General features: G+C 41.3%; 1 protein-coding gene across 1 annotated transcript in view; it reads left to right on the forward strand.

The window, feature by feature from the left end:
• The window catches only part of LOC107100516 (NACHT, LRR and PYD domains-containing protein 12-like), a 90,357-nt gene that overhangs the window by 64,202 nt on the left and 8,252 nt on the right, over positions 1–17,903 (forward strand). The window contains exons 9-13 of the mRNA XM_015399031.1: positions 4,383–4,556; positions 7,649–7,825; positions 12,658–12,831; positions 16,685–16,858; positions 17,383–17,556. Of these exons, the coding sequence (XP_015254517.1) occupies positions 4,383–4,556; positions 7,649–7,825; positions 12,658–12,831; positions 16,685–16,858; positions 17,383–17,556 (873 nt within the window). The remainder of the gene's footprint in view (positions 1–4,382; positions 4,557–7,648; positions 7,826–12,657; positions 12,832–16,684; positions 16,859–17,382; positions 17,557–17,903) is intronic.

A 17,903-nucleotide genomic window follows, 5' to 3' on the forward strand; every position in this document is an offset into this window, starting at 1 on the left:
CCGCGGAGTGGGCGGCGAGGCAGGCAGTGCTTCATAAATAAAGTTGGTATGGTATGGTCTCTGGAGGAGGCCAATGGCGACGCCGTCTCTGACAAAGGAGGGTCTCTGGAGGAGGCCGGCGGCGACGCCGTCTCTGATGAAGGGGGGTCTCTGGAGGAGGCCAGCGCCGCCGCCGTCTCTGACGCAGTGGCAGCAGCCACCTTGGGGGCCACCGACTGTGGCTCAGGAACAGCCTCGGAAGAGGCTTGGAGCGCCCGCTGAGGGGCCATGGAGGCTCGGCACGCCCGCTGAGGGGCCGTGGAGGCTTGGAGCGCCCGCTGAGGGCCCTTGGAGGCTTGGAGCGCCCGCTGAGGGCTCTTGGAGGCTTGGAGCTCCCGCTGAGGGCTCTTGGGGGATGAACTCCCAAGCTTTAACTCCGAGGACCTTTTGTTAGTTGGCTCAGGGGTCTCTGGACAGCACAGAGCTGGCTCAGGGGTCTCGGGGGCTTGGCTTACTGCCCTGCTAATGGGCTCAGGCACTGGGGCAACTGCCCCGCTAATGGGCTCAGGCACTGGGGCAACTGGCCTGCTAATGGGCACTGGAGCTAGGGAAGCTGGTCAGCTAATGGGCACTGGAGCTAGGGAAACTGTCCTGCTAATGGGTACTGGAGCTAGGGAAACTGTCCCGCTAATGGGCACTTGAGCTAGGGAACCTGACTGGCTAGAAGCTGATGGAGGTGGCAGCAAAGGGAAAAGATCTTCCCTCTCCCCATAAAAGAAGGCCCATAATTGAGACTCCTCTAGATGGGGAGCTCTGACTGCAGGGGGTGTAATAATGGACACTGGTTTGAGTTTTTTTAAAGATGAGGCTAGCTGTTGGTCATGGAGGTGACGACTGAGACCAAGGGAGAAACTGACATGGTTATGAGGGGAGCTAAGGCTAGCATCTGGCTGCCCCGTGGGAGTGGAGGCGTCAGGCTGACCCGCTGGAGAGGGAGTGGAGGCGTCAGGCTGACCCGCCAGAGAGGGAGTGGAGGCGTCAGGCTGACCCGCCGGAGAGGGAGTGGCCCTTTTTCCCCAGCGTCGGTTCCTACATCTGGAGGAAGCAGATGGCAGGAGGAGGGCAACAACTGGTGATGGTGGAGGAAAAGGGTCGGAGATGATTGACTGCACAGGAATGTCACGGAGTGAAGGTCTATTGAGTAGCTGAGCAAAAGCATCCTGTATGTTCCACTCAGCTACAGCAATGTAACCAGTTTAAAGGAAAAAGTCTGGAAGTCAGGAAATTTCTCCAGTTTCTCCTTTACCTGCCTTGCTGCACTCACCCACTTCCAAGGCGGGCTGATCAGAGGTAGGTTGTCCAATGTAGAGATCAGCAGAGAAAGGAAATCTCTTATTTTGTTTGGCTCTGCTGGGTCCAGGTTTTGGTTGGTTCCTTCTCTCACGTTTTGGTTGTGGTTTTGAAGACCCAAATGCAGAGGCAGAGAGGCTGAGGTGAATTTGTAGTTTTTAATTATGAAAATGGTTAACAAAGCAGGAATCCAAAAATAAAAAAAAATGTAACAGACCAGAACTATGGAGACATCAAGGGAAAACAAGCACAAGGAGCCAGGGAGAGAGGAGGTGAGAGGACAACGGCGACGACAGGACCAGCAACAACAAGGAACCAACAAAGAGTGAGAGCAGAGGGAGAGCATATATAGCTGACAGAGACAAAGGTAAGGCTAACGAGCTGACAAGGAGCAGGTGTGAGAGGAGACAACGAGGGAGCCAAGGAGAAAGGAAAACACACACACAAGAGGGCTACAGAGGACAACAGAAAAACATGAGAACTAACAAATCCAGAAATTACAACTAAAAAGGAATTAAACCAATGAAACTAGGGTACATAGAGCAAACTAAAGCACAATATAACGAAAACCATGACACAAATTCTATTATTACAGTGAACAATTGTATTTGTATAAGTTTTAAAGCTATATTTGATAGATTTGGATCACTTTGTTAATGTTTGCATGGATTGATGCATGTCCCAAGCAGGATTAGAACCGGCAAATTTCTCCTTTTTCTTTTCTTTTTTCTCCTTCTTTCCTCCTTTTTCCCCCCACTTCTCCAGACTATTGTTCCCCAGTGTTGTCTTTGGGGCAAGGACGATGCCTATTGTCCAAGTTATTGCTATGTTCAAATTCCTACCATCTGCTTCATTGATAGAAGTAGCAGGTTTCATGTTTCCAAAAACATATTACTACTTAAGGGGCTTAAGACATGTAATATATATATTTTAAATATTGTGCAACATGTACCATTTACAGGATGTCATATTTTTATAATTGATTTATTTTTTTAAAATAAAGAAATAATTAGATATATGGTAAATCTTTCTGAGTACATTAAAGATTTGTTCAAACAGTAACATCCTAATACTCAAAAACTAAGCTAAAGTGTCATGATGGGTTTTAAAGATCTCACCCACATGCAGAGATTCACTCAGAGAGCCAGGGGAAAAGTTAACAGGTTTATTGAGAGGTTGACAAAAATGACCGCCACCTGGTGGAAACAGAGGGCTGAGAAGAACGAAAGTCAGAGATCAAAGTAGGGTCCAAAATAAAGGTTGCCCGGAATCCAAGAGAGGTCCTCAGGACCATAACCATCCCAGTCCACCAGGTACTACTAAACCCGACCGCGGCGGCGGGCATCCACAATCTGGCGAACCGTGTAGGCAGGATGGCCGTCAATATCCAAAGGGGGAGGTTGCTCAGCAGGAGGGCACAAGGGACTGGAGTGAACCGGCTTAAACTGTGAGACATGAAAAGTGGGATGGTTTCTGAGAGAGGTGGGCAGGCGCAGACGGACAGCTGAAGGGCCAACGATCCTATCCACCTCATATGGACCAATGAAGCGGGGAGATAACCTTCTGGACATAGATTTCAATGGAATGTCCCTTGAGGAAAAAAACACAGAGAAACCACCCACACAAACTGGAACCCTAACAAAAAGTCTAATTACTTCAGTAATGCATATTCACCACACATACAGTGACTTCCTAAAGTAGTGGATTGCTATGTCATGCCAGAACTTTAAGAAATATTGAGAGAGGGTAAGACAAGATAGACTTTTTGATCCCACAGTGGAGAAATTCACTTCTCACATCTGCTCAATAGGGTATTTAAGATTAATTTCAAAATGTTCACAGTCTGACTAAAATGATTTCAAGAGCTGAATACTTAAGCTGTACAGTATAGTTACATTCTGAATTCACCTGTATGTCTGAGTTCAAGCAATGTTTGTCATGTATGATTTTCTTTGGAAAGGGAAAACCACAAAAAAGACCTAAACGGGACTGAAACCTAATTCTGCTAAATACTTTATCATTTAAACTGTGTCAATTTTCAAATTTAAAACACATCATGTCAAAGCATTTTAAAAAAGGTCAAATAAACTCAATATTTGAATTGATAGCATCAATCAAAAACACTTTGAAGTTCGGATTATTGTACAAACTCGTTCCATGCATTTTTTAAATCTGAGTTAACCCAGCAGAAAACAGCCAGTAATTGACATGCAGCATTCACTCTTCCTTCAGCATGGAGCCACAGTGGACAATAAGCATTTGGATTCAACTTTTCCATTAAACCCTTTTCACAAGAAAGGTTGCAGGGACAATGTAGAGCAAATCTTTATTTGAACTTAAAAGAAACTTCCTACAGAATCTGGCTCAGTGTAAGCAGCCATCTATCAGGACAGACTGAGGGTTTAAGCAAATATTTAGCACTAAAAGGAAGCAGATATGCACCACTAGTTTTTGGGTCTAGACTTAAACTTAGATTTAGGCAGACTTTATGGTCATTTTGTACACACAGAGTTTATACAAAAAGAAGTTTTGTTCAATACAGCTCTAAAGAAGTTTCCATTTTAGTAAGTGATCCCGCTGTTGTTTTGTTTACATCCGTCTGTGGCACTCTGCAGCTCTTTAAATGATCAAGAATGTCTGTATTTGAAACATTTTGCGAACGTAGCTCCAAGCAGGTATCGGCGGTCATGGATACAGGATTGATGTCTGGTTTGTAGCGTTTTGAACGGCATATTCCAAGAAATTGTCGAGAAATGTTCTTGGCCGCTGCTTTGAGGCGCAGCCATCTTTTAATTTTTTTTTCAAAGAAGAGCAAAAGTTAATACCAAATGAAAGAGAAGAAAAAGTTGTTAAAAGCTAATAAACACACCTTAATCTGGACCTTCACACGTCATTAAAACATATTCTGCTTCTGCTTGGTTTACTACTTTAACTTGATAATTTTATGGGACTTAAACTCTCAGTCAAATTATTTTTCTACATTTTAATTCATTATTTTAGTTTCTAACCTGTCTCTCAAGTTTTTTTCAACACATCTTTTAATCTTTATTCAGATTGAATTACTGCAGTTTGTCAGAGATCAGCTGTGCTTCTCTGGTCTCAGCTCTGAACTCCAACCCCTCCCATCTGACAGAACTGGACCTGAGCAACAACGACCTGAAAGATGGTGGAGTGAAGCAGCTCTGTGGTTTTCTCCAGTCTCCCCTCTGCAAACTACAGACATTGAGGTCAGTCACCATGTTTTAGTTTAGTGCTGATATTTCTGATGGTAAAGTTGTGTTGACTGTAAACTGCAGACATATGGCTGATATTCTACTGATCCACACTGAGGATCTTCAGGCTAAAGTTTGATTACTTCTTCACTGCTTTGATCCAGTTAAAGTTTTAAATTTCAGTGTGGGGTTGCAGCATTATCCAGAACTATTTTTGTCTCTTCTGTAAATGGGTGCACTGCAAGTAAATAATGTCATTCCAGAGATTACTAAAATAATTCTGATTGTGATTATTTTACAATTCAATCTCTCTTTCCAGAGGGAAAATTATGTTCTTACAGTTGACTAATTTGATCAATTGGTGCATTCACACCAAACCGTAAAACATGTGAAATGTCAGCAGGTTTGTCTGCTTATGCTTGCTTTGAAATCTTCCTGGCCAGTGAAAGCAGCCTTTGAAACAGTGGGCATAAATATCCTTATATCTGGTTTGGAGCATTGGGTGTGGATCCGAGGAAGAGCAATGCACTGGTTCAGATCCTTTCAAAGTCATTGAACATTTTGTGTCAGTCTGGGAAATACTTTGTCCTCCTCTGGTCTTCTTTTATATGGAGTTCCTCAGGGTTCTGTTTTAGGCTCCCTTCTTTTTACTCTTTATCTGCTCCCACTGGGATCCTTAGGAAACATGGGGTTTCTTTTCACTTTGATGCAGACGATAGTCAGATCTTCTGTTAAGGTGAAAAAAAAAACTGTAGAATCTCTTCTGAAATGTTTGGATGATGTGAAAGCATGGATGGCTTTAAACATTTTAATGTTTAAACATACATTTTAATGAAAAAAAAAATTAAAATGATGGTTTTCGGAGGCACTTCAGAGAGCTTACCTTTATACCTGGGTTATCTGGATCATTTTGTAAAACCAATGGCCACAAACTTAGGATTTAAAATGGACAGCCATCTAAACTTTGACAAGGTTAAGCTGTTGTGAAATCCAGTTTGTCTCTAAAAACTCTGTAAGATACTAAATGAGCAGTTTGTAATTTCCTAGCTCCAGTGAAGGCAACATAGGCATGAGGCTATGACCGAAGAGGAGTTTTCTGGAAGTGGCACTCATCCATGTTTTATTGGCTCTCAATGCCGATACCTTTTAGAGTTGTCACAGAGGAGAGTTGGCATTAAAAAAAATAGGAAGATAATAATTCTCCTATGGTGGCTGGCAGTGGACAGAAAGAGCCACCATGGAAAAGGTAAATAAAGAAGGGATTTAAAGCTGTGATGTTTTCATAATTCTGTATTTCTTTTGTGAAACCATCTTCACCGCACTGTTACCATCTGATCATAGTGTGCTGTAGTTCTTATTCTTCTTCTTGTTACGTAATGGCGGTTGGCGAAAAGTGCATTGCCGCCACCAACTGATATGGAGTAAAGTAAGGAAACAGGAAACGACTCATCCTAGAGACAAAAAAAACTGTTTAACTTAACCCAACATAACAAATACCTAATCACATTTGCCCTCATAATTTTCTTTATTTGTCATTAAGTCATTGTCACTTTCCCAGTTTCTGATGGTCCTATTGGTTTTCCCATCATGCTTTCAATCATTTCCCAATTTAAATCTTTAACTTCAAGATACTTTCCGTAGCTTTCACTATTATTTTGATTTTTTTCAGTTTTTCTTGTCGTCTGTGCACTACAATTGATCACTTCAATCATGAAAAGGACAAAATCTTTCTTTTTAACAATCAGTGAATCTTCTTCAATTTTGAGACGCTGTTCCAGAGGTTTTGAGTTTGCCATGTGCTGAACTGTTGGTTTTTGTTTTTCTGACTGGGCTGGGATCCATTTTGGAGCTTCAGCGTAAGTTATTCTGAGCTCAAATTTCAGTTTTTTAATTTCCTCGGACCTTTTACTCACTTCAGGCCCGAGATATGCAGCAGTATGTTCTCCACCACAGTTACAGCATTTGATCTAAGCTTCTTTCCCACATTTTCCATATTCGTGCTCTCATACACACCTTCCACATCTCTGTTTTCCTTTGCATACTGCTGCTTTATGTTAAAATTTCTGGCATTTGAAGCATCTCAGGGGCGGAGGATTGTAAATTTTAACATTGTAGCTCATGGAACCACTTAACACTTTGCTGGGTAATTGCTCTTCTCTAAATTCAATTAACACAAATAAACTGTCAGATCTTTCTCTTTTTCTTGTTGTTTTATAACCGTTTCACTTCTTTTACTTTTGCACCGCTTATGTTTTCTAGAATTTCTTTTTCAGAAACTTTTAGAGGACCTCCTCAGATGACTCCCCTGCTATTCTTTTTGTTCTCCACCAAGCTGCACTGAACTCTTATCCCCTCAATCTTGTTAATCCATATTGCTTTGCCTTTTTGAGTGCTGTCTCTGCAGTTTATTAACAGATCTCCACTATAGAGGATTCTGGCACCTCTGACTTCTCCTACAAGTTTATTTATGGATTTTGTTAAGTGAACTGGATTCCATTTTGTAAAATCATCACCTGACTGTTCTGAACTGGACTCCCCTTCAATTGATCTCTGCTTTTTCTGCGTTTTCAAATTTTTGGCGCTACCCTCTTCCAATTTTCTTCATTGTCACTATTTCCTTCTTCCACACCACAAGAATCGCTTCCTGTTTCCTCCCTACTCACGGCCCAGGACATTTCTCCACAAGTGACTTCGAAACACACGCCATGCACCAAATGACCATATGGCTAGGCCCTTCTCCCCTCATCCGTGAAAACACCTCCCGTGTACTGTGGTTTAACCTCCCACACGCTTTTCAATAGGTGTGTGGTGCGCTTTAAACTTAGAGAAACTCTGCTCTGTCATCCATTTTTGCACCTAGCTCTCATGCTCCACTCAGCAGATCAATGCTCTCTCTTCATCCTTTTTTCCCTCAGCTGTCTCTGCTCTCAATATTTAATAAACTTGTGCTCTTCAACCTTATCTAAGCTGGTTTATGAAACTATTGAATTTCTACCAAAAAAATACTATATATTATCCAAATAAATATTCCATTAACTTAATGTTTATTATTACAGTTTTATCCTGTCTCTCCCAGTGCTTTAACACGTCTTTGATTCTTTATTCAGATTGCTTGGCTGCAGTTTGTCAGAGATCAGCTGTGCTTCTCTGGACTCAGCTCTGAAGTCCAACCCCTCCCATCTGACAGAACTTGACCTGAGCAACAACAATGACTTGAAAGATGGTGGAGTGAAGCAGCTCTGTGGTTTTCGCCAGTCTCCCCTCTGCAAATTACAGACATTGAGGTCAGTCACAATGTTTTAGTTTAGTGCTGATATTTCTGATGGTAAAGTTGTGTTGACTCTAAACTGCTGACTTATGGCTGATATTCTACTGATCCACACTGAGGATCTTCAGGCTAAAGTATGATTTCTTCTTCACTGCTTTGATCCAGCTAAAGTTTATTTCTTTTTCAAACTTCCTGTCATGGTTTATTTAATAATAAACAGGAAACATGAAACAATTAGTTGAATTTTAGTGTGGGGTTGCATCATTATCCAGAACTTCCCAGAATCCAGTGAATTTAGAGCTGATAATGCATGAAATTTCCACTCCCATTCCCAGCAACATTATTTGGTGATGTTGAGCCAACATGGGCAGCAGTGTGGAACGCAGGAAGAATCCCAGAACCTCTCTAAGATTTCAGCCCTGGAGAGGACACTTGGTTCTCCCGTTCTACTCCTCTGTGTGAGGCTCTGAGCTCCCGGTGCTGCTGCTGAATCTCTTAGTAGCAGATCCAGAAAGGCTAGATGGATCCGGACTGGAAGGTGCAGGCATTGTTAGGCTTTAGTGTCCCTGCCCATCTGGAGATTCTTCCAGAGAATTTCTCCCTTGTCTTTATGGCTTCTGGTCAAATGGTGTGATTACAAAGAAAAAAAAACTGCTGATAAAGAGGAAGATAGAAGAAATAAAAAACCCTGATGTGTCATTTAGTTTAATCCAGGCATCTCCAAACTCGGTCCTCAAGTTGTCATGTTGGGTTCAAGGCATCTAATCCACATGCTGAAACACTCGTGAGACAGGGAAAAATTTCAAAGGTTTATTTACAAAATATACAATGAGTATGAACTGGTCCTTGGTTCGGCAGACAGGTCACGAGGGGAACACCACTGAGGAGGAAAGAGAGGTTAGTGTTGATCCAGGTTAACTGCAGGTTTTCTGATGTTGGAGTTTAAACCTGCTCAAGGGTGGAGCAGAGCTGCAGGGGGGAACCTTTTGGGTCCAGAGGCTAGTCGTCAGGCAGAGGGCTGAGGGCAGAGGCTTAACTGAGTGCAGGCAGGCAGATTCCAGACAGAGATTACTCTCCAAGATTTCACTGAGTGCAGGCAGGCAGATTCCAGACAGAGATCACTCTCCAGGATTTCAGGTCTTCAGACAGGACTCAATCTGTGAGGCAGAGAGAAACAGGGTCAGGCAGGTTCACAAAAGTCAGAGACTCAGATCTGGTTGTTTGGCTCAGGTCTAGCTCTACCATTACTGGCAAACTGTCTGGCAGGGAAGTGTTAGCCTCCTCCTCTTTAAATAGGGCTTCCTAATGAGCAGATGGAAGACAGGTGTTGCAGTCAGCTCATGCCCCCAGGAGATCTCGTGCACCCTCTGGCGGAGAAAGTGGTTAAAGCCTCCAGATCCCAACACAAGGCCCCCTGTCCTGCAGGTTTTAGAGGTCTCCTTGCTTCAGCACAGCTGGTTATAATGATTGCAGTAGACCAAAAGCCTGATAATCAGCTTTCAATTAAAATCAGCTGTGCTGGAGCAAGGAAACCTCTAAAACCTGCAGGACAGGGGGCATTGAGGACCGAGTTTGGGGATGCCTGGTTTAATCCATGGATGTATTTCTGAGCTGAGCACATCTTGACGTCATTCAACGTTCTGTTTAAGGTGTACTGCAGATTGTCCCCTCTTTTGGGGGGTAAACTAGAGAAAGAACAGCAGCATTTCTCCTTAGGCGCTCAGGTTCAACAGAGACCCAGTTTTGCTCTGTGAGAAACTCCATCAGTCAATTAGGCCTTTAAACGTGACTCTGCCATCTTCAGCTTTGCTTTCTATGTCAGGACATGAACTGAAGGCTCCAACCTTAAAGCTCTCAGGTTCCTCTGAGGGATTTCTTCTTGGTTTGTGGACGGAGATGCAGCCCAGAGAACCATGAAGTGACATTGATCAGCTGGCTCATTTAAATACACAATGACATCCATGCTGTGCTTTGATGGACCATTTTTGCTTGGATGGAGGCTTGAAGAGGCCAGAGCATGAGGTTGAGCCTGGGACACAAACTTTCAGCTGCAGCTGGGATCTAGAAAGGAAAACTGCTTGGTTTTGTTCACAGAGTTTTAGAAATCCTGATCTCGTGCTGCATTTTGAGTTCATATAATATGCAGCTTACATGATACTGACTAGACATCTAACCCGCATCTATGATTGCCAAGAACTGCTGGAGCTATGGTGGAAAGCTGTTTCAAACCAGGAGGAGGAAGCACTAAACCTGGATGACTTCATCGTGCACGCTGGCTACCATTCATTCATCCGCTAACCTCCTGCTAGTTTTACTCACATGCCTGGAAGATGTCTAGTGCTACTACCACAGATGATTTCACTCTCAAAATAGAATTCAGCGATTCAGTTTAGCTAGCCGAACCAATGGAAGGGGTAGGGCATAGCCGCCTGTGGCCCGGGCTGCCTGTAACAACTCCAGTCCGGCGCGCAGATGACGTCATACACACTTCGCTTTGTTTTAAAAAGATATTAATATAAATAATATAACCACGGATGTCTGGGGGACAGTGATTTGCCTACATGTTATGAATGCTGGCGTAGCAAAGAATAAATTATGAACAGTTTTGTTAGTGCCTTCTTGTCACTTGCCCATAGGAAGATGTTACTTGGATATAACCTAACCGAATATATTTGGAACAGCTCCAAATGACACAAAACTCATATGGGTGAGTAGAACATGGTGTAATAACGTAAAATCCTGGGCCCAATGGCCATCAATATCCAAAGGGGGAGGTTGCTCAGCAGGAGGGCACAAGGGACTGGAGTGAACCGGCTTAAACTGTGAGACATGAAAAGTGGGATTGTTTCTGAGAGAGGTGGGCAGGCGCAGACGGACAGCTGAAGGGCCAATGTGTCAGGGTCTTGGTCTGTTTGTTCCTGTTTTCCTTGGTTATCCATTTGTTGTCCTCTGCTGCCCTCTTGTGTCCTCCCTTGCTCTGTTTCTCTTTTCCTGCCAGCACCTGTTACCAATTTCCTTGTCAGCTCTCTCTTTGTCTCTGTCCCCTTTAAAAGCCCTCTCTCTTCAGTTCCTGTCTGCTGGAGACTCGTCAAACATCTCGTCTTACTTCCTGTCTGTCATCTGCCTGCCTTGTCTCGTTTCTCCCTGACTTCTGGCTTTGGTCAATCCCTGATGTCTCCTGGTTCTGGTACGTCTGTAATTTTCTGTTGGACTCTGATTCCTGCCCCTGGATCTGTTAACCTGAATAAACAGACTTTATTTCACCTCTGCCTACCGTTCTCTGTGTTTGGGTCCTCCATACAAACACCTCGTTCATGACACAATGATCCTATCCACCTTATATGGACCAATGAAGCCGGGAGATAACCTTCTGGACATAGATTTCAATGGAATGTCCCTTGAGGGAAAAAAAAACACAGAAAAACAAACCACACAAACTGGAACCCTAACAAAAAGTCTAATTACTTCAGCTCTGCATATTCACCACACATACAGTGACTTCCTAAAGTAGTGGATTGCTATGTCATGCCAGATCTTGAAGAAATATTGAGAGAGGGTAAGACAAGACAAACTTTTTGATCCCACAGTGGAGAAATTCACTTCTCACATCGGCTCAATAGGGTATTTAAGATTAATTTCAAACTGTTCACAGTCTGAATAAAATGATTTCAAGAGCTGAGTACTTAAGCTGTACGGTAAAGTTACATTCTGAATTCACCTGTATGTCTGAGTTCAAGCAATGTTTGTCATGTATGATTTTCTTTGGAAAGGGAAAACCACAAAAAAGATCTAAACGGGACTGAAACCTAATTCAGCTAAATACTTTATCATTTAAACTGTGTCAATTTTCAAATTTAAAACACATCATGTCAAAGCATTTGAAAAAAGGTCAAATAAACTCAATATTTGAAGTGATAGCATCAATCAAAAAGAGTTTGGATTATTGTACACACTCGTCCATGCATTTTTTAAATCTGAGTTAACCCAGCAGAAAACAGCCAGTAGTTGACATGCAGCATTCACTCTTCCTTCAGCATGGAGCCACAGTGGACAATAAGCATTTGGATTCAACTTATCCATTAAACCCTTTTGACAAGAAAGGTTGTAGGGACAATGTAGAGCAAAGCTTTATTTGAACTTAAAAGAAACTTCACACAGAATCTGGCTCAGTGTAAGCAGCCATCTATCAGGACAGACTGAGGGTTTAAGCAAATATTCAGCACTGAAAGGAAGCAGATATGCGCCACTAGTTTCTGGGTCTAAACTAAAACTTAGACTTAGACAGACTTTATTGTCATTTTATACACACAGAGTTTATACAAAAATAAGTTTTGTTTAGTACAGCTCTAAAGAAATTTCCATTTTAGTAAGTGAGCCCACTGTTGTTTTGTTTACATTTGTTCGTAGCACTCTATAGCTTTTCAAACGGTCAAGAATGTCTGTATTTGAAACATTTTGTGAATGTAGCTCCAGCAGGCGTTGGCGGTCATGGATACAGGATCGATGCCTGGTTTGTAGCGTTTTGAATGGCATATTCCATGAAATTGTCAATAGCTGTTCTTGGCTATTGACTTGAGGTGCCACCATCTTTTATTCTTTTGAAAGAAGAGCAAAAGTTCATGCCAAAAGAAAGAGAAAAAAGTTGTTAAAAACTAATAAACACACCTTAATCTGGACCTTCACACATCATTAGAACATGTTCTGCTTCTGCTTGGTTTATTACTTTAACTTGATCTTTTTTCTGGGACTTTAGCTGTCAGTCAAATTATTTTTCTTCATTTTAATTCATTATTTTAGTTTTAACCTGTCTCTCCAGTTTCTTCAACATGTCTTTTATTCTTTATTCAGATTGAATGGCTGCAGTTTGTCAGAGATCAGCTGTGCTTCTCTGGTATCAGCTCTGAAGTCCAACCCCTCCCATCTGACAGAACTGGACCTGAGCGACAACGACCTGAAAGATGGTGGAGTGAAGCAGCTCTGTGGTTTTCTCCAGTCTTCCCTCTGCAAACTACAGACATTGAGGTCAGTAACCATGTTTAAGTTTAGTGCTGATATTTCTGATGGTAGAGTTGTGTTGACTCTAAACTGCAGATATATGGCTATTATTCTACTGATACACACTGCGGATATTCAGGCTAAAGTCTGATTTCTTCTTCACTGCTTTGATCCAGTTAGAGTTTTTTTTTTTTCAAACTTCCTCTCATGATTTATTTAATATTAAGCAGGAAACATGAAACAATGAGTTGAATTTCAGTGTGGGGTTGCAGCATTATCCAGAACTATTTTCCTCTCTTCTGTAAATGGGTGCACTGTACGTAAATAATGTCAATCCAGGGATTACTAAAGTAATTCTGATTCTGATTATTTTACGATTTAATCTCTTTTTCCAGAGGGAAAATAATTTTATCAATTGGTGCATTCACATCAAGCACTAAAACCTGTGAAAATGTCCCCAGGTTTATCTGCTTCTGCTTGCTTTAAAATGTTCCTGGCCAGTGAAAGCAGCCTTTGATAGAGTGGGTCATAATATCCTGTTATCTGGTTTGGATCATTGGGTGGGGATCTGAGGAAGAGCAGTGCAGTGGTTTAGATCCTTTCAAAGTCATTGAACATTTTGTGTCAGTCTGGGAAATTCTGTGTCTTCTACTGCTCCTCTTTAATATGGAGCTCCTCGGGGTTCTGTTTTAGGCTACCTTCTTTTTACTCTTTATCTATTCCCGCTTGGATCCTTAGGAAACATGGGGTTTAGTTTCACTTTAATGCAGACGATAGTCAGATCTCCTGCTGAGGTAAAACAAAAACTGTTGAATCTCTTCTGAAATGTTTGGATGTTGTGAAAGCATGGATGGATTTAAACTTTTTACATTTTAATGAAAAAAAGACGAAAGTTATGCTTTTGGAGGCACTTCAGAGAGCCTACCTTTACACCTGGGTTATCTGGATCATTCTGTAAAAGCAATGGACAGCCATCTTAACTTAGACAAAGTTAAGATTTTGTCAAATCCAGTTTGTCCCTACAAACACCCTACGATAATAAATAAGTAGTTTTGTAATTTCCCAGCTCCAGTGAAGGCAACACAGGCATGAGGCTATGACCAAAGAGGAGTTTTCTGGAAGCGGCACTCATCCATGTTTTATTGGCTCTCAGTGCTGATACCTTTTAGAGTTGTCACAGAGGAGAGTTGGCATTAAAGAAAGAAGGAAGATAACAATTCTCCTATGGTGGCTCACAGTGGACAGAAAGAGCCACCATGGAACAGGTAAACAAAGAAAGGATTTAAATCTGTTATGTTTTCATAATTCTGTATTTCTTTTGTGACACCATCTTTAGCGCACCATTACCATCTGATCTTAGTGTGCTGTGGTTAAACCTCCCATACGCTTTTCAATAGATGGGTGTTGCGCTTTAAACTTGGAGAAACTCTGCTCTGTCATCCATCTTTGAAACTAGCTCTCGTGCTCCACTCAGCGGGTCGACGCTCTCTCTTCATCCTTTTTGCTCTCAGCTGCAGAGGCGTAACCAGGAAATTTGGAGGATTTCCAGGCAATAACCAATGAACACAGAAGGGTGGCCTAAAGCGTATAGACACTAGAACCTCAGGGTCAGGCCAAAGATAAGACAAACTATACTTTCCTAAAGCCTTTGCTAACAAATAGACACATATATTTAAACATACGTGCTTTCTAGATTAAAGGTTTAAGTTCTGGAGTGAACATCTTTTCCATTGTCATTAATTACCTTTTATCAATAATCATTCTGTATAAAATTGATATTAACAAATACTAATGTCTACATTGTCTAAATTGATTAGTTAAGTTTTTATAAATAGTTATTTATCTCTGTTTTCAATAAAGACTCCTAGATGAATGCAGACACATCATTTTCTCTTTATCCCATAAAACACAAATCTAGTTCTGAGAAAAGGCCTGAATTCTGTACTTATTATCTTTAATGTTAGTATATTGATATGTATAATTAACCACAGTCTTGTTGTTGTCAAGTAATTATTCATATATGAAAAAATAGTAAGTAATATATGAAAAATTAAAATGTTTTGAATATTCTACATGAGAGTATTACTGCTGCCATCATCTGTAGTAGAGGGAAAAAAATGGTAGGGGTAGCCAATGATTGGCTAAGGCTGGCCATGGCCACCCCTGTTCCCCCTTCTAGCTCCGCCCCTGCTCAGCTGTCTCTGCACTCAATACTTAGTAAACTGTATGTTCTTTCACCTCACAAGAGCTGGTTTGGAAACTTTATTTGATTTCTACCAAAAAATATTATATTTTATCCAAATAAATATTCCATTATCTTAATGTTCATTATTTTAATTTTAACCTGTCTCTCCAGTTCAGGGGCAGTTCTAGGAAAACATTTCCAGTGGGGCCAAGGTGGGGCCATTGTTTTTTCACATGGGCACAGAAAGAAGAATGAAAAAAATGACAATCTTTTTTTAAACAACTTTTTTGTTTATTTAGAGCACCAATGAAACAAAAAATTTCTATTCAAAATATTTCACATACAACACATGAGAACAATAAACCTTCAGAAACTTTCACAAACCTGTACACTAACATTTAGGAGACTAACAGTCAAATTTTTTATTTCAGTAATCTCTCATGCTCGTGCACTGGCAATACCAAATCCTGCAACATTACAAAAAAAAGTATTCTGCGTTTGTGGTTTTGTGCAAAATAGTCCACAAATGCATCAAGATCCAAAACCTTTGCCCTTCTGGATTCAATGCTTAGCATCCCTAAACTGCTGAGACATTCATCAGTAATAGTGGACCTGAGGTAGGTTTTCACTAATTGTAGAAAAACTCCTCTCACAGGTGGCAGAACTCACTGGGAGTGCAACAGCAATTTTTCACAGTCTAAAAAGCTAGCAAAATACGTCTTTGTACGGCTCAATGAAACGGATGAACTCCACTGTATAAGAAGGGTTTCCAATTTCGTGACTCTCTAGTTTTCTTTCTAAAAGTCTCCTGAACTTATGGAGTTCAGGTCCCAGATCCTCAATATTGGCATCATAAAGACAGCCAAATTCAAACAGAGTTGTGTCTTTTAGAAATGCATGCACTAAGCTTGCAGTTAATGACAGGATAAAAGAAAGAGGACCGATAAGTTTCTTTATCACATACTTGCTCCCTCTGACCAACAGAGCTTAGTACGTGGTACTCACAGAGTTTTGAACTTTTTGTTCTTTGTTGTTTTGCCAACGACTGGGTGGCAGCATCACACTGCTCACAGACGGTTAATACTTCACCCCACAGGTTGTCAAAGAAGGACTGTTGCCTGAAATCTGTCAAAGTCTGAACCAAACCTTCCACTAAATCTGCTGCTCTTGAGAGGTCAACAGTTGATGACTGCAGCATATCTGAAAGAAGCTTGGTTTCCCCAAACAATTTACCAAGCGTAACTAGATGCACATCAAACTCTAGGTCAATCAGGGCCAGAAGACCACGGGCCTCAGAAGACTTTTCTCCCCTGTGCTCTAGTGCCATCTCTTGTAGGACACATTTTAGGGCAGGTAATCTGTGCATTATGTGACGTAGGGCGATGAACCGACAAGCCCACCCTGTGTCACTTAATTTTTGGAGCTCTCTTGTGCTGCCATACATTTCAGTTTGTACAGCCAGCCATTTGGCATGCACATATGAGCCAGAAGTGAAAACATAAAGACTGCAAAAACGCAAAGAATTCCTCTGCTTCTGGTACTGCTTTGACAGAATCAACTAGCACTAAATTAAGGCAGTGAGCACTGCAGTGGATGTAAAATGCAAATTTGGCTTTCTCTCTGATTCTCGCCTGGACCCCTGAATGCTTACCACTCATCACAGCAGCTCCAACACCTCTTTTATTCTTTATTCAGATTGATTTGCTGCAGTTTGTCAGAGATCAGCTGTGCTTCTCTGGGCTCAGCTCTAAAGGCCAACCCCTCCCATCTGACAGAACTGGACCTGAGCAGAAACGACCTGAAAGATGGTGGAGTGAAGCAGCTCTTTGGTTTTCTCCAATCTCCTCTCTGCAAACTACAGACATTGAGGTCAGTCACCATGTTTTAGTTTACTGCTGATATTTCTGATGGTAAAGTTGTGTTGACTCTATACTACAGACATATGGCTGATATTCTACTGATCCACACTGAGGATCATCAGGCTAAAGTCTGATTTCTTCTTCACTGCTTTGATCCAATTAAAGTATATTTCTTTTTCAAACTTCCTCTCGTGATTTATTCAATAATAAGCAGGAAGCATTAAACAATTAGTTGAATTTCAGTGTGGGGTTGCAGCATTATCCAGAACTACTTTTCTCTCTTCTATAAATGGGTGCACTGCAAGTAAATAATGTCATTCCAGGGATTACTAAAGTAATTCTGATTCTGATTATCTAACAATTCAATTTCTCTTTCCGGATGGAAAATAATGTTCTCTGCACTCAATAATTCATAAACTTTATTTAAAATACTATATAGTATCTAAATAAATATATCCATTATCTTAATGTTCATTATTTTTGTTTTAACTTGTCTCTCCAGTTGCTTCAACCAGTCTTTTATTCTTTATTCAGATTGAGGAGATGCTGGTTGTCAGAGATCAGCTGTGCTTCTCTGGTCTCAGCTCTGAAGTCCAACCCCTCCCATCTGACAAAACTGGACCTGAGCAGCAACAACCTGAAAGATGGTGGAGTGAAGCAGCTCTGTAGTTTTCTCCAGTCTCCCCTCTGCAAACTACAGACATTGAGGTCAGTCACCATGTTTTAGTTTAGTGCTGATATTTCTGATGGTAAAGTTGTGTGGACTCTAAACTGCAGACATATGGCTGATATTCTACTGATCCACACTGAGGATCTTCAGGCTAAAGTCTGATTTCTTCTTCACTGCTTTGATCCAGTTAAAGTTTATTTCTTTTTCAAACTTCCTCTCATGATGTCTGTCTGTCTGATTAGAGCACATTAGCTAGAAGAAAGTAGTTCTGGATCAACTTTGTTAAAATCTGTTTAATCCTTCATGGTTGATGAGATCAGTATTCTTTATTCAAGCAGCATTTATTCATCCTTGAGGAGAACAGATGCAGTTTTTTTCCAATGTT

This window comes from Cyprinodon variegatus, unplaced genomic scaffold (assembly GCF_000732505.1).
Source record: "Cyprinodon variegatus isolate N-32 unplaced genomic scaffold, C_variegatus-1.0 Scaffold981, whole genome shotgun sequence".
NCBI lineage: Eukaryota > Metazoa > Chordata > Actinopteri > Cyprinodontiformes > Cyprinodontidae > Cyprinodon > Cyprinodon variegatus.